Raw genomic sequence first — 13,922 nt, forward strand, 5'->3', positions numbered from 1 at the left:
GCATCCGCATCCGAAGTTCTTATAAATGAAATATCCTGCATCCGCACCGCACACAGAGAGGACGTGACGGAAATATCTTATACGTTATACTCTACAGAGTACAGACCTTGTAAAGTTGAAAATTAATTAATGCATGGTTACTTGCAGATTTACACAACCTAATTTGTTAAGAATTTCGCGGAAGGGCAAAAGGAGGGAGAGAATTTTACATTATGACTATATGTATGTATCATGTAAATATGTAAAAGTACGTATGTATGTAGGTTACTGTGTAATAATAGTGTAAGTATCATATGTAATATTACATAAGTAATTACGTAAAGGAAGTAGCTGGCTAGCAGATATATATATATATATATATATATATATATATATATATATATATATATATATATATATATATATATATATATATATATATATATATATATATATATATATATATATAGAGAGAGAGAGAGAGAGAGAGAGAGAGAGAGAGAGAGAGAGAGAGAGAGAGAGAGAGAGAGAGAGAGAGAGAGAGAGAGAGAGAGAGAGAGAGAGAGAGAGAGAGAATTGACCATATTACTGAGAGCATGTCTGTAGTAGTAATAGTAGTAGTAGTAGTAGTAGTAGTAGTAGTAGTAGCAGCAGCAGTAGTGGATGGAGATTGAATTAACTTCCTTTTTTCTGTTGATACTTTCTTGGTTATTGCAAAATACTGTAAGTAAAAACAAGGAAAATGATGACATTCTAAACCTCCTCACCTCTTTGGCAACTTAGCATATGCTAAGGCCAGGTTATAATGTAAAATTTACAGCTTAGCACCTATTAGTGCACAGGACTGAGACTCATCTAGGTACTTAGCTGGAATCTTGGGTGGAATGTCCGCCTGTAGAGCAGTAAGGCTGATGGGGAGCGGAATGATTGTTCCATGTAGTAGCTGAGGTGTAACTGCGACTGACCTCTGATTGTGACTAACAGCTCCTTGAGTTAATTGAGTGCGCCACACTTGGAGCAGGCTCATATGGCTTGGTTCCAGGAGTTGGTATCTTTTCGATCCGGATCCTTGCTGGTTCACCCACTCATTAATCCTTAAGACGAGTTGTTGAACTTAAATTGATAACAATGCCCATCGCCACAGAATCATTACCTTGTTCCGGCACCTCTCATGCTCCTTGAAACAAAAGAATTAGCACATGGAGGGATTAAAAGACAAGTAGTGGTATTCTGAGTGTTTTATTTGGAGTAGTACACACTGTAATAAATAACAACAATAATATCACAATACAAAGAGCCGTGCATGCCCTGTCTTGTCCCTTCTGACCCTCTCTACCTCCCTAAATTCGCACCACCTCTGAAGGAATACAGGGAAATAGGAATGAATGGGGATGAGAGGAAATAAATACAGTATGCAATGGATCACCACCTCGCTATGCTGCAGAGAAAAGACAACAATAACAATTGCACATGCCTGGACTGATCTTACTGTTGTGGTTGTCTTTACTAACTGTTCACTGCACACAAATGTTCGCGAGAGAATAATTGATTTTGTCTTTCTCCAAGTTGCATAACAGTTTAACAGACTGCAGTGCGATAATGGATGTCTTATTAAAACCTGTGTGGAAATTTGTTTAGTAGCTGGCCAGATTAGTAACTACTTTTTTTTTTTTTTTTTATTTATGTAGGAGGGACTCTGGCTAATGGCTGAAAAAAAATGCCATTCAGGTGCCAGTTCCTGCGGTAAACACACGATATTATTATTGCTAATTTAGAAGAAATAAAAAGATCTTAAGTAATATTATTTTATCCGTAAAAAAAAATGTATACTCTTATATTATTGAATATTCTTGTAAGATCTCTACATTTCCAATTACTTTACGATCACTTTTTTTTTTTTTTTTGGTACAGCCTTGTGTGGTGGTGGCGGTGATGGTGATGGTGATAGAAGAAATGATGAATGGATGCATGGGTGAATGAGATGTATTCACTACCTATTGATCGGAGGAGGAGGAGGAGAAGGAGAAGAGGATACTGGATAATGCCCATGTAGTATGTGTGTGTGTGTGTGTTTGTTTGTAACAGGACAGCAACAGCTCTCTCATCAGTGAAAACCTTTGCACCTGAGCGGGGCGCGAACCTCAGCCTACCAAGTGACAGGCGAGGACGTGACCACTGAGCTAAATAGAATAGAGGAAACATACGAAATGTAATCCTATTAAAAAAAAATAATAATAATAATAAGGACATACAACATTAAAGCAGTTGGAATAAATAATCACATAACATACACAATACAATATACAGTACAATATATACAGTGTTTTATTTGGAGCGCGGCGAACTGAAGGCAGGATTGAGGGGAAGACACCAATGACGGAGTGACGAGTGAGGGCGGTCTTTACTACAGGCAGAGAGAGAAAGTACCGCCCTTTTAGCATCAACAATACCTTATCCTCCCTTCCTCCTAGATATACATACACGCACATGTGTTTTATATTTATTGCACTATCTTACTGAACCGTCTCCGCTTCCCTACTCCTTCCTTCTTATCCCTGACGCCCGGAGAACACACACGGAGCATCTCATCGCCTTAATGCCCATATGAACCTATGCTACATATATTTACATCTGAAGTACGTGTGGCCAATCCAACTCCTGATATCGAGAAGTATCTGAAGTTATTATTTTTTCTCCTAAGACTGTTTAAGATTCAGTGACTGGTGATGTTTCCTCGAGTTACATCGGAAATACTTTAATAGGCTATACCTAATGCACTTTCAACCCTACTACTTTTCTTTCAGCCATGCACGATACACGTTCCTTCAACCATACTGGACACATTTTCCTTCATCCATACTAAAGATACTTTCCTCCAGTCAGGAATAACCAGTTTCAGCCACAGCACGCCTTCATGAGTGTTGATGATGAGGACGCGATAATCTGTGTGACGTGCCGCGTGGAGACAGGAGGGTGAAGGACGGCCGATGTTGGATGATAATGGTGATGATGGTGATGCAGATGACAATGATGATGACACTGGCAGTAATGATGCGTTGAGTATGGTGGTGAGTGATGGTGGTGGTGGTGTGGACGGCAAGCCAGGTAGCAGTGAGTGAGTGTGTCCTCGTCCTCGCCTGGCCAGAGGGTGGAGAGGCATGGAGAGCGTCGCGTTAGGTCGCCTTGTAGCAATCCTTTTCGTCTGAGCCATCTGAACACTCCACGAAGCCATTGCACACGCTGCTCTGGGGGAGACACTGCCCCAGGGGACACCGGTGGCCCGCGCACTTGGGCCTCACCGGCACTACCAGCTCACTTTTGGTCAGCTCCATCACCTAGGGGAGGAAGTGGTGATCAGCAGACTGTATTTACCTGCTTGTGTTGATCTAGTTGTGTTCAGGACTTGAGTATTGTCTCGTCTCCACACACACACACACACACACACACACACACACACACACATACACACACACACACACATACACACACCTGGTTCATCCACCCCAAATAGCTGGCCACCTTGGTGTACACTCCTGGTCTGTTTGGCCTCGCACACCCATACCCGTTGCTGGTGACGCCCGCCAGCTGCCAGCGGCCGTCGGGTTCCTGTGCCATTAAGAGAAATATTGAAGGGTGTGTGGCAGTGTTGGGCGTAGAAGAGACGTGACTTATCTGATGTTAAATCGTCACTTAGCAGTGATGCAAACACTGTTCAAGTCTACTTTCCCTCTCTTAGCACATATTCAAACTATTCATCTTCAACAGTATATCCTAGCCTAGCGCCAAAACTGACCGCGCTCGAGGGTTACATGCGCCTCACCTGACACATGAGCGGACCGCCGGAGTCGCCGAGGCAAGCGTCGCGGCCCCCTCGGTCATACCCGGCGCAGAACATGGAGTTGGTGATGCGATACAGCGGGATGAACACAGTCCTCTTCCTGCACTCAGCGGTGGAGATCAGCGGCACCTGCACCTCCTGGAGTGTGTCAGCTGCACCAAGCCAAGAAATAATTACTGAGAATCTCACAGTTACGTGTAAGGTACAATCTAACCTAAACAATCCTAACTTCAGGTAACTTCAACCTAGCTGATAGTCATTTTCAAGTAGCTCTGAGCCAACGTGTACTCCGCTTTGAAAAACTGATTTTTCTAGATTTCAAATTACAGACCTTCCTTCCTGTATAGTATTGTGACCAAATTTGCGTGTCCTCTAGTCAGAAACAAAGCTGAGGGATTAGACTTACGGAATATCTTGCCCACTTCGAAGAGCTGTCCCCAGCCCACCAACGTGCAGAGGCGGCCGTGACGGACAGGAGCCCCAGGCGGCGGCAAACACACGGGCCGCACGTAATCTGTGAACTGCACCGGCGACTCCATCCTCAGCAGAGAGATGTCATTGACGAACACCGTGTCTTCGTATCTGCCGCGATACACATGCAACGTTAGTCATCGCACACACACACACACATACACACACACACACACACACACACACACACACACACACACACACACAAGGAGAACGTTCTATACCATATTACTCACTGAGGGTGAATGAAGATGTGTGTTATGTGTCGCGTTTGCTCGTAGGGCGATGGGAACTTGGTGCCTCGTCTCAGAGCTCCAAGGCGCGCCACCCAGTACTTATCCGTGGCGCTGAGAGGGAGAGGGAGAGAAGGGAACAGTGAGGCAGGAGTGAGATACTGGAGGCGAGACACAAACTGATAAGATGCTGATAAATATAGTTCCCTGAGATCCTCATAAGTTTGGTCCCTGAAATGTTTGGTTTGGCTGGTGGAAGAGTTGCATCTGTTTTGAGCGAGTATGGTTGACATACACGCCACAGAACAATTAACCCAGCAATTTTTTAGCAAGGGAGTAAAGTTACGGAGAAAACAATTTACCTATAGAAGCAGTGACCGGCGGAGAGCAGCCAATTAGGGTTGATAAGGGTGCCGCCACATTGGTACTCGCCCTCTCTGTACAGCGCCGCGTGCCAAGGCCATGAACCCGGCCCGCTGTTGCTGCCACCCACGATCCTGTCCAAACAAACCCACACAAACCATCAATAAGCAATGAGTCGCTCTGTTTTTCTTCAGGCAACTTGTCTTTTAGAATTCTGTACTCCATAGGCAGTTGGTCAATATATTACGTGATTACGACTCAATAAATCACTACCACACTCTACGTTCAAACAAGATACACTGAATGCAAATATGAATCATGCAGGAGTCCCAAGATAGGCTGGAGACAAAGGCAAGGCGAGGCAAGGCAAGCCAGTGACTATTAATTTCCAAAAAAGCACAAAGGCACGCTATGAGTGTAAAGTAAAAACACCATTTCAAGCAGCGTACAGCCCCTGGAAAATAAAGGAAGGTGTTTCTTCTACGAATGAGGAAATGTGTACTGGTGTATCAGATAATAGCAAGTGAAGGATGAAAGCAGGGAAGTGGATGAAGAGAGGCAAGCAGAGACGCCATCTACCTATAGCATTTGATGTCCGAAGGAAATCTTTCTCTCTCTCTCTCTCTCTCTCTCTCTCTCTCTCTCTCTCTCTCTCTCTCTCTCCCATGGCATCCCACGAAGAGGAAGAACAATGACGATACTAAAGATTATAAATATAGAAAACAAAGATGACAGACACAAGAGAGAGAGAGAGAGAGAGAGAGAGAGAGAGAGAGAGAGAGAGAGAGAGAGAGAGAGAGAGAGAGAGAGAGAGAGAGAGAGAGAGAGACGTTCTAGATTATATAAAGAGAAGGAAAACTTATGAGAAAGGGGAGACTGAGGGAAGTATAGATGTGTGTGGCCAGGAGCTAAGGTGTATGTGGCAACGTGAATTGTGTTACCTACCGAGGGTGTCGCGGCCTCCCACTTCTGTAATACCTGCAATAGTCAGTCCACTGTTTATTTTTTGGCGTTTATAGAGAGGAGCAATTAACGGAGGGGAAGTAGGATGGAAAGTAGAGATGGATGAAGACGGGAGATGTAAGATGAGGTTATGTACTCGTATTTATGAAACGAGGGAGAGAGACAGAAAAACATGAATTAGGAAATATAGATAAAGGAACCAGTAGGAAGAAGTAAACGAAAGAAAAGGTAAAGAAGAAAAGTAAAGGAAGAAAAAATAAGAGTAAATCAGACAGCAATTTGAAGAAGGAAACAACAATCTGATTCCATTGTTCACTGCGGGAGGCAAATATACAGTTTAGTTAACAGCATATGCATGAAAAAAAGCAATGCAAGTCATAATAATCATGTGTCTCATTGTACTCGTACAAGTGAATGAAGCTTTTAAGTGTGCTTATTAGTGGCTCTGCGTAGTGTACAATTGAGTTTAATTAGCATGATAATGGATGGTAATGGTTATGATTAAAATGTCTTTCTTTTACCTTCACCTGCTTTATGGAATGAATGTTTCTTTACGGCTGAAGCAAGCAAGTTAAGTACGTAATCCAAGGAGCAAGTTGGTGTCTTGTTCAGTCAGTTTGGTTATGAGTTCAGAGTTTTGAGTAAGCAAAGAAAAGACGAGTGAAATGTTGCGCTACATACACAGGGAAGGAAGGGGGAAGGAAAAGTTGGTGCAAATGATGTGTTTCAATTAAGAGTGCAAATCTGGATACTTTTCGTGTCGTGTGGAAGTGAATGTGAAAAAAAAAAAAACGACAGTATTACACCACCGGATCTAGGGAACAGAAGACTTGAGATAAAACCCAATGTGAACCTAACTGAACCCAAATGGAACCCTCTGGATAGCGGAAACTAAACTCTTTTTTTCCTCTCATAGTTATTTGTTTCAGTAGCTGGCCTACTTCAGTTTGAGTAAAAAACAATGATAAATAGCAATAAAGACAGTAGTTAATGGAATCTAACTCTATAAATATGTCTGAATGTAAAATAGTGCCTGCAACAGAAGCTTGGAATCCGCAGGTGGAATACTGCGGTGCTTGTGCAATGGTGTCAAGAGTAACAGAGGTGCCAGAGGTGTGTCAGGCGGGTCATGCTACAAGACTACGACAATAGGAGTCACTCAGTTACACAGGAAGGCAACATACAGCAAAAGACAGTCAGACAAGCAGGTGATCAGTCAGTCCACAACCCCAATACAGGATGACCGGAGCGTGAGTAACATGACTGACCTGGCACGGTGACTGACTGCTCGGGGTCTCATGCCACACTGCAGACTCTGACAGGACACTTGCAGGACGTCCCTCTTCGGGCAGCGGGTCTCCTCGAACTCTAGAGACAGCGTGAGATCGTTACCAGGGGCGCTTCCTTCTTCAGGGGTGGCGAAGGAGCGGGCGCGGGAGGGATAGGCTAAGGAGTTAGTGAGGTGGATTTTGTAGTAGGTGGGCTTGGCGGTGGCGTTGTGGGACAGGTCAGGACGGTAGATCCCCTTGCGGTAACCCGGGGGCAGGAGCGGGTCAGGGCGTGCCACAGGGGTCGGATCCACTTGCCGCTCGACTCGACTGAAGTCACTGCGAGGAAGGAAGAGACTTGAGAAACAGTGAGTGGAAACAGTGAGGCTGGCCCTGGCCGGGGATTACAGCCCCTGACAAACCCTGAGGTATAGTGTATAGCGCCCCAGACGTCCCCACCAACAGTAAAGCTGGAATGATTTATCATTTTACCGGAGACAATCAGTGAGCTAAATTAATGACACTGCATGATAAAAAAAAAAAAAAAAAATTAATTAATAAATAAAAACAAGTGCACGCTATATCACCAAGCCAAGAAAGAGGACTAACCTAAAGGTGAGAGTCCTGCAGACCGCCTGGCCGAGGTCACTGACCGTCCAGTGGGCGGCGGCGCGGGAGGTGACGCGCTCGAAGTTCTCCAGGCACAGTTTGCCCCACGCACCATTCTTCCGCACCATGAGGTAACCTGCGGCGTGTACAAGTGTTGGACTGCAGTACCTCGTAGGGACACACACACACACACACACACACACACACACACACACACACACACACACACACACACACATTTCAAGAACTCCCTTAACTCCACACTTCTAAAGACTCTAGACATTTATTGTATTCCCAGACAAAGCACTACAACAACAACCATCACAACACTGACAGTAACAAAACGACCACCATAAATATACTATGACAGTGACCCATTCAATCCTATGCAACGCAGGGCAGCAGAGGAACAACATGACATCCCTTCGTATACCAAGGAACAGAGTAACAGCATAACATTCGAGACTCGAGGAGCTTAGGAGCGCCTCACCTTCGTTGTAGTAGCTGAGGGAGTCCGCGGCGTGCATGTCTGGGGCGATAGTGACGCAGGTCTTCTCGTCCTCGCCGGAGATGCAGTCAGGGCGGCCGTCGCAAACTTTGGTCTGGTCAATGCACTGGTTGGACCCCGAGCAGATAAACTGGCCGGGCTGGCACCACTCTGAGCAGGCGAAGGACACACATACGTAAAGAGAAATAGTAAAAAAAAAAAAAGTCCTATATTCGTAAACAGATAAAAATAGAGAGTACAATATATAAAAAGTCTAATTGTCTAAGAAAACTGGGACTGATGGTATTCGAGAAACAACAAAACGATGAACAAAAACTACAATGCTTTAAGAACACGATACTGAAACTCTTCCTTCTCTTTCTCTTACCACAGTCGGTCTCGTCGGAGTGGTCCCAGCAGTCCACGATACCGTCACAGATCTTGCGGTTAAGGAATTTGCTCCTGAGGAAGTCGGCGCAGGTGCAGTTCTCCTCGTCCGAGTTGTCGCGACAGTCCTGCACCAAATTACACCGCGAGAACTCCGAGATGCACTCGCCTCCGTTACACCGGAACTGGGACTGGCTGGGACACAGGGCTGGAAGAAAATGACGGTTCCTGGTAAGTCCCGCACACACTCACAGGGACACGAACATACCTGGGATTGGTTCAGGCGCAATACTCCACGGAAACGATGGCACACGAACATAATGCTGCTGAATACGAGACAAGGGAAACTAAAGCTCTTCCACTCTTGGTCTTTGTGGTCTTTCGGCAAGTTCTCATCTCCCTCACGTTGATCTAGCGTGCCTGATTCTATTTCTATTCGAGTCTTACAATGGAACAAATTATGACTGAATCCTTATTCCCAGGCACGGCAGTCTTAAAATTCAATGTTCACAAGTAAGTGTGGGAGTTATTCCAGCCTTACCTTACCTGACTGAACGAGAATGTAACAAGAAGCATAACAGAGGAACACGTCCACTTGAATTTCAGAGCATCTAACAAGGAGAACAACAGAGGAACACACGTCTACTCACTGGGCCTCGTTTGATTCTTGACGAAGTGCTCCGTGGTGCCGCTGTGGACACTGTACGACACATCCACTGAAGTCTCCGTTCGCTCCTCCACCTGCGGTCCCATTCCCGCCCCCACCACTGTCGTCTTGATTTCGTTCTCGCCGTCGTCAAGAATCTCATAGGAATCCTTCGTGGGCGGCAGGGAGGTCGTTGTTGTGGGCGAGACTGCGGTCGTCGGGGGTCGTACCGGAGACATGGGCCGCGTCATGACCGGAAACAGCTCTAGGTCGTAATTGTGAGTCGTGGAAGTAGTCGGGGTTTCAGTGGTGGTGGTGGGTGGTGATGATGCTGGTCTCGTGGGGCGGAGAGTGAAATAGGAAGGTCTTGGAGTCCCCAGGTGGAAGTAAGGAGGCTTCCCCACCACTGAGGGTCTGGAGGGACGGGGTGGGAGGGGCCGGTGTGTGGTAGAAGAGGTGGAGGTGGGGGTGGTGGCCGGGGTCGTAGTGGTGGAGGTGTCCGGTGCTCTGGTGATGAAAAACAACACTGGAACACTGTCATCTTCAGAGGGGGATTGGCTGGTGTCTTCAGCTGGCTCCTCCATGCTCCTCGCGGTGGTGGAGGAGGGGATGGTGAAGGGCAACATAGTGGTGGTTGTAGTGGTGGTAGTGGTCATAAAATACAAATGCCTGTAGAGGATTCGATTAATTGACTGCAGGATCTCGTCTCGCGTGGTCTGCAGCAAGGCGTCCGAGGCGGTGGTCTGTGTGTTGGTCGTGGAGGGCGGCTCGGTGGATGAATAAGTCTCGTTCTCCTCCTCCAGGGATATGGTGTCGAAGATTTCCTGCAGCAGCTCCTCCATGGTCTGGCCGTCCTTGAGCACGAAGGTGTGGATGGGGGAGTTGGTGGTGGCGCCCCCCGAACCCGGTGATCTGCTGGAGATGCTGATGATCTGTGGCAGGGACGAGCTGTCCGCGCCGGTCACGAACAGCGTCGTGTAGGGCTCTGCGGCAGGCAGGTGGAAGGGAAAGCTTGGTCTCGGGGGCGTGGCAGGGCTGGGGGGCATGTTGGGCAGCTCCACCATCACCGGTCTGTGCCTCAAGGGCGTGCCTATGTAAGGCGTGAAGAGTCCTGGCTGCTGCTGCTGCTGTTGCCTAAGTCCCCCTGAGCGGAGAGGAATGTATCTATAGTCTGATCGCGGTGAAGTGGTGTTTGTCTCTGTGGCGGAGGGGCGAATCAGGCTGTCGTGACCGCCGTAATTCTGAAGGTATCGGAGGATCGGCCTTCCCGTGGAGGTGGACGTCGCTTCTGGTGAAGGGGAGGTGAGAGGTGCTTGGCTGGCCTCCTCTCCTTCCTGCTGCGCAGCTGCCAGTGCCGCTTCTTCAAATTCCCTTAGCTGCTGCGTCACCGCCGGGTCAGAGAGGTACACGTCGCTCAAGTTCCGCAGGAAAGTCCACAGCGAGACTGAGTCCAAGGCGTCGTCTTCCAGCACGGGTGCAGAAGGGTCCGGGGCGTCCATGTCTACTGGTCTGCCTCGCCTCTTGAAAAAAGTGTCACCTTCGGGAGGCTCATCCACGCCCCAGTAATTCGTCTTCTGCAGGATTGCCTTGAACGCGTCTTCCAGGAACCTTGATTTGAACTGGCGGGACTCCCCACGCGTCGGGGTCCTGGGCGTAGTGGTTGTGTCCTCGGTGCCCTCGGTGCCCTCGGCTTCCTCGGCGTCCTCGGGCGTGGTTTGTAGGTTAACAATGACCACGTTGGGATAGTTGGGCCGCGTCTTGTTGACCACCATGTAGCGCACGCTGGTCCCGGAGATCACAGGCACGGTCACGTAGTTGCTGCCCTCCGAGAACTCCCTGAGGGACTCCGGCGCGCCGTTGCTCTGGTGCAAGGGACCCAGGCGCGGCGCCTCCGTAGTGGGGCGGTACACTGGCGCCAGGGAGCTGCTGGTCGGGCGGTACACGGGGCGGCGGGTGACCGCACTTTCCGCGGCGCTGGTATGGCCCGCTGCTAAGCCGGGCAACCCGAACTGGACATCAGTGCTGGTGGTGGTGACCAGCTCAGTGTTCAGGATGAGAGGCTTGCGGGTGGTGAGCATGTCCCAGATGCTAGGGGGCGGCCGCGTGGTGGGGGGCAAGGTGGGGGGTCTGGCGGGGAACCGGAATTTGTCCAAGGGAAACCTGAAGATTGGCGGGCGGGGCGGCACGGGTTCCCGCACTCCGGAGTAAGAGGTTACGTGAGCGTCAGGGGCGTGTGGGGAGGCAGTGGTGGCGGCGGCGTCCCGGAGAGGCACCTCTGGCGGCTGGTGGTCGTCCAAGATACTCTGGAAGGTCACGAGACGGTCCTCGGGGTTCGGAACCTCCGGGCGTCTCGGCGCCTCGCTTGAGGACACGTACGGAGGAATTGTGACCATCACTGGGGGGTTGGGATAAGGCGGGAGGGGCTGTGGGGGAGGAGAGGGTGAGGGGGGCTGAGGGCGCGGGGTGGTGATGGCCAACAACTCGGCGAGGTAGGCGTGGAGGTCTTCCTGTGACAGGTTCCTCTTGGTGGTAGTCCTTAGGCCGCCGGCAGCCGCGAGGCCCTCACGGTCACTGAGGCGGCTCGGCGGCGTGCTGACCTCCGCCCCGGCTGTGGTGGCGGTTGTAGTGGTGGTGGTGTTGGTGGTAGGGGTGGTGGTGGTGGTGGGGGATGTGGTTGTCGTGGATGAAGTGGTGGTTGTTGGTGGTGTAGTTGTGGTAGAAGGAGTAGTAGTAGCAGTAGTAGTAGTAGTGGTGGTGGTGGTGGTAGGAGTAGTAGTGGTAGTGGGTGGCCTCGTGGCTGTGGTGGCTGAGTGGAAGGGCCTCTCCCTGTAGGTTGAGGAATACTGCAGCGAGGACAGGCCTGGAGGAGAAAGCACCACGCCTGGGGGCTGCTGGGGACTCCTGTCGGGCTCGCTGAGGGGGCGCGGGGCAGGGGGCCGAGCGATGAGGGGCGGACCGAAGGGGTTGACAGGCCTCCAGGGACCAAACTGATAGATAAGATTGGCCACGGTGCTTGTAGGCGTCTCTTCCTCCTGCTCCGCGACCTGAGGGGAAAAAACAGAGGTGGTGAGGACACCGCCGAGTCACGATGCTCGCCACACAAGGACACGCGTCTCCCGGAAAGTCTACACTCGTATGAAACAAAAGAAAAGTGGAGAAAAAAGAAAATCTCCCGTTTAGAAATACTTACCGGCTTGACGACCATGATCTTTCCGCCAGGGGCCCTCTGCGTGCCCCCCACCTGGATGACCTGCACCTGATCCTCCCGGGGCAGGGGCACAGACACGCCGCCCCCCGCCGCCTGCTCCCCAGTCTCTGTTTCCCCTGCAAAAGACGCCAGCCAATCAGACACCTCCAGTTCCTCACGCCGCCCCACGTATCCCTCCTTCTCCCGCAGACACGTTACGGTGACATATTATGCATGAATATTTCCTTTTTCCAACATAGCTTTTTTTTTCAGTCACTCCAGATGTGAGTGAGACAATACTGTGGTTTTTGCTGGAAATTTCTTGAACGCATCTCATGTCAGGTGAGGATAAATGGTGGTAAAGAAGGAAAAGGAAAAGAAGTAGGGAGGAGCTGGCGAGATGGAGTAGATGAAAGGAAGCAGTTAACAGGTGAAAAGAAGAGGAGGAGGGCGAAGTATAGAACGAAAAGGAAAGGAAGTAGTAGGAGATAGAAAAAGAGACTGAATTGATAAAATGGAGGTGTGAACGGAAGAAGAGGAGGAAGGAGGAAGAAGTAAAGCAAGAAAATCAAAAGGAGGTAATAGGAAACAAAAAAAAAAAAAAACAGAGATGAAATAGATGAAAGGGAGGAGTGACACGGGAGAAGAGGAGGAAGGAGTACAGAAACAGAAGAAAGGAAGGAAGTGGGAAGGAGTAGATGAGAAGAAGGGAACAGGAAGGTTACTTACGTGCTAGTCTGAGAGAGTCAATGTCCACAGCGACGCTCTGGAAAGCTACTGGTTCGAGACTCATGAGCTCCTGAAGAAGCACGTCTTGTACCGCTGCCTCTGTGTTGTCCACGTGGCTGGGGTGGGTGGGGGAGGACGAGTAAGACCAGGAGGAGGAGGAGGAGGAGGACATACACAAACATCTACAGGCAAGTGCAATGAGGAAACTTTACAACAAAAATACAAAACCGCATCGTTAATCATAAACAAACCTTTGCATTCCTTGAGGTTGTTCTGACACCCGCCTCATGTCGCACATCTCACCTTCCACCCCTTACGTCACGTCCCACTCCTTACCCTTTGTCCCTTAACCCTTACCCCTCGCCTGCCTCACACCACACACACGCACCAAACAAGCCTACCTCTTACCACCATCCCTCTCTCTGCACACTCACCTGGGCATCTTCCGGCGGTCGAGGGAGAGGTGGAAGAACAGATGAAGGCCCCGATTCCCCTCCAGAGCATTGCGGTGGAAGCGAGTTACCTTCACGGAACGCAGAGAATCCTTCAGGAAGCTTCTGCCGTACACTGTCCTTAGCTGCGGGAGGAGGAGAAAGGAGACTTAAAGGAAAGGATGGGGTAGTAGAGAATTAAAGGGAGTAAAGCAGCAAGGGAGAACAGGGATGAATATAGAATGACTGAGTGAGGAACAAGGACAGAGAGTAAGAGGAGCAGAGTGGAAGAGTAAGCAAAGGGAGTGAGAGACAGTGAATAACGAAGGTC

General features: G+C 49.2%; 1 protein-coding gene across 3 annotated transcripts in view; it reads right to left on the reverse strand.

Moving 5' to 3' along the window:
* Positions 1-1,202: 1,202 nt before the first annotated feature.
* The window catches only part of LOC135106594 (mucin-2-like), a 108,581-nt gene continuing 95,861 nt past the window's right edge, over positions 1,203-13,922 (reverse strand). For all 3 annotated transcript variants that reach the window (XM_064015854.1, XM_064015852.1, XM_064015853.1), the window contains 14 exons: positions 13,595-13,737; positions 13,161-13,276; positions 12,435-12,568; positions 9,249-12,288; positions 8,600-8,806; positions 8,215-8,382; positions 7,725-7,860; positions 7,116-7,454; positions 4,884-5,018; positions 4,525-4,635; positions 4,224-4,399; positions 3,800-3,969; positions 3,469-3,585; positions 1,203-3,314 (listed from right to left, as the gene is read on the reverse strand). In XM_064015854.1, the coding sequence (XP_063871924.1) occupies positions 3,153-3,314; positions 3,469-3,585; positions 3,800-3,969; positions 4,224-4,399; positions 4,525-4,635; positions 4,884-5,018; positions 7,116-7,454; positions 7,725-7,860; positions 8,215-8,382; positions 8,600-8,806; positions 9,249-12,288; positions 12,435-12,568; positions 13,161-13,276; positions 13,595-13,737 (5,154 nt within the window). In that variant the 3' untranslated portion in view covers positions 1,203-3,152. The remainder of the gene's footprint in view (positions 3,315-3,468; positions 3,586-3,799; positions 3,970-4,223; positions 4,400-4,524; positions 4,636-4,883; positions 5,019-7,115; positions 7,455-7,724; positions 7,861-8,214; positions 8,383-8,599; positions 8,807-9,248; positions 12,289-12,434; positions 12,569-13,160; positions 13,277-13,594; positions 13,738-13,922) is intronic.

The sequence above is a fragment of the Scylla paramamosain genome, chromosome 13 (genome assembly GCF_035594125.1).
Source record: "Scylla paramamosain isolate STU-SP2022 chromosome 13, ASM3559412v1, whole genome shotgun sequence".
Classification (NCBI taxonomy): domain Eukaryota; kingdom Metazoa; phylum Arthropoda; class Malacostraca; order Decapoda; family Portunidae; genus Scylla; species Scylla paramamosain.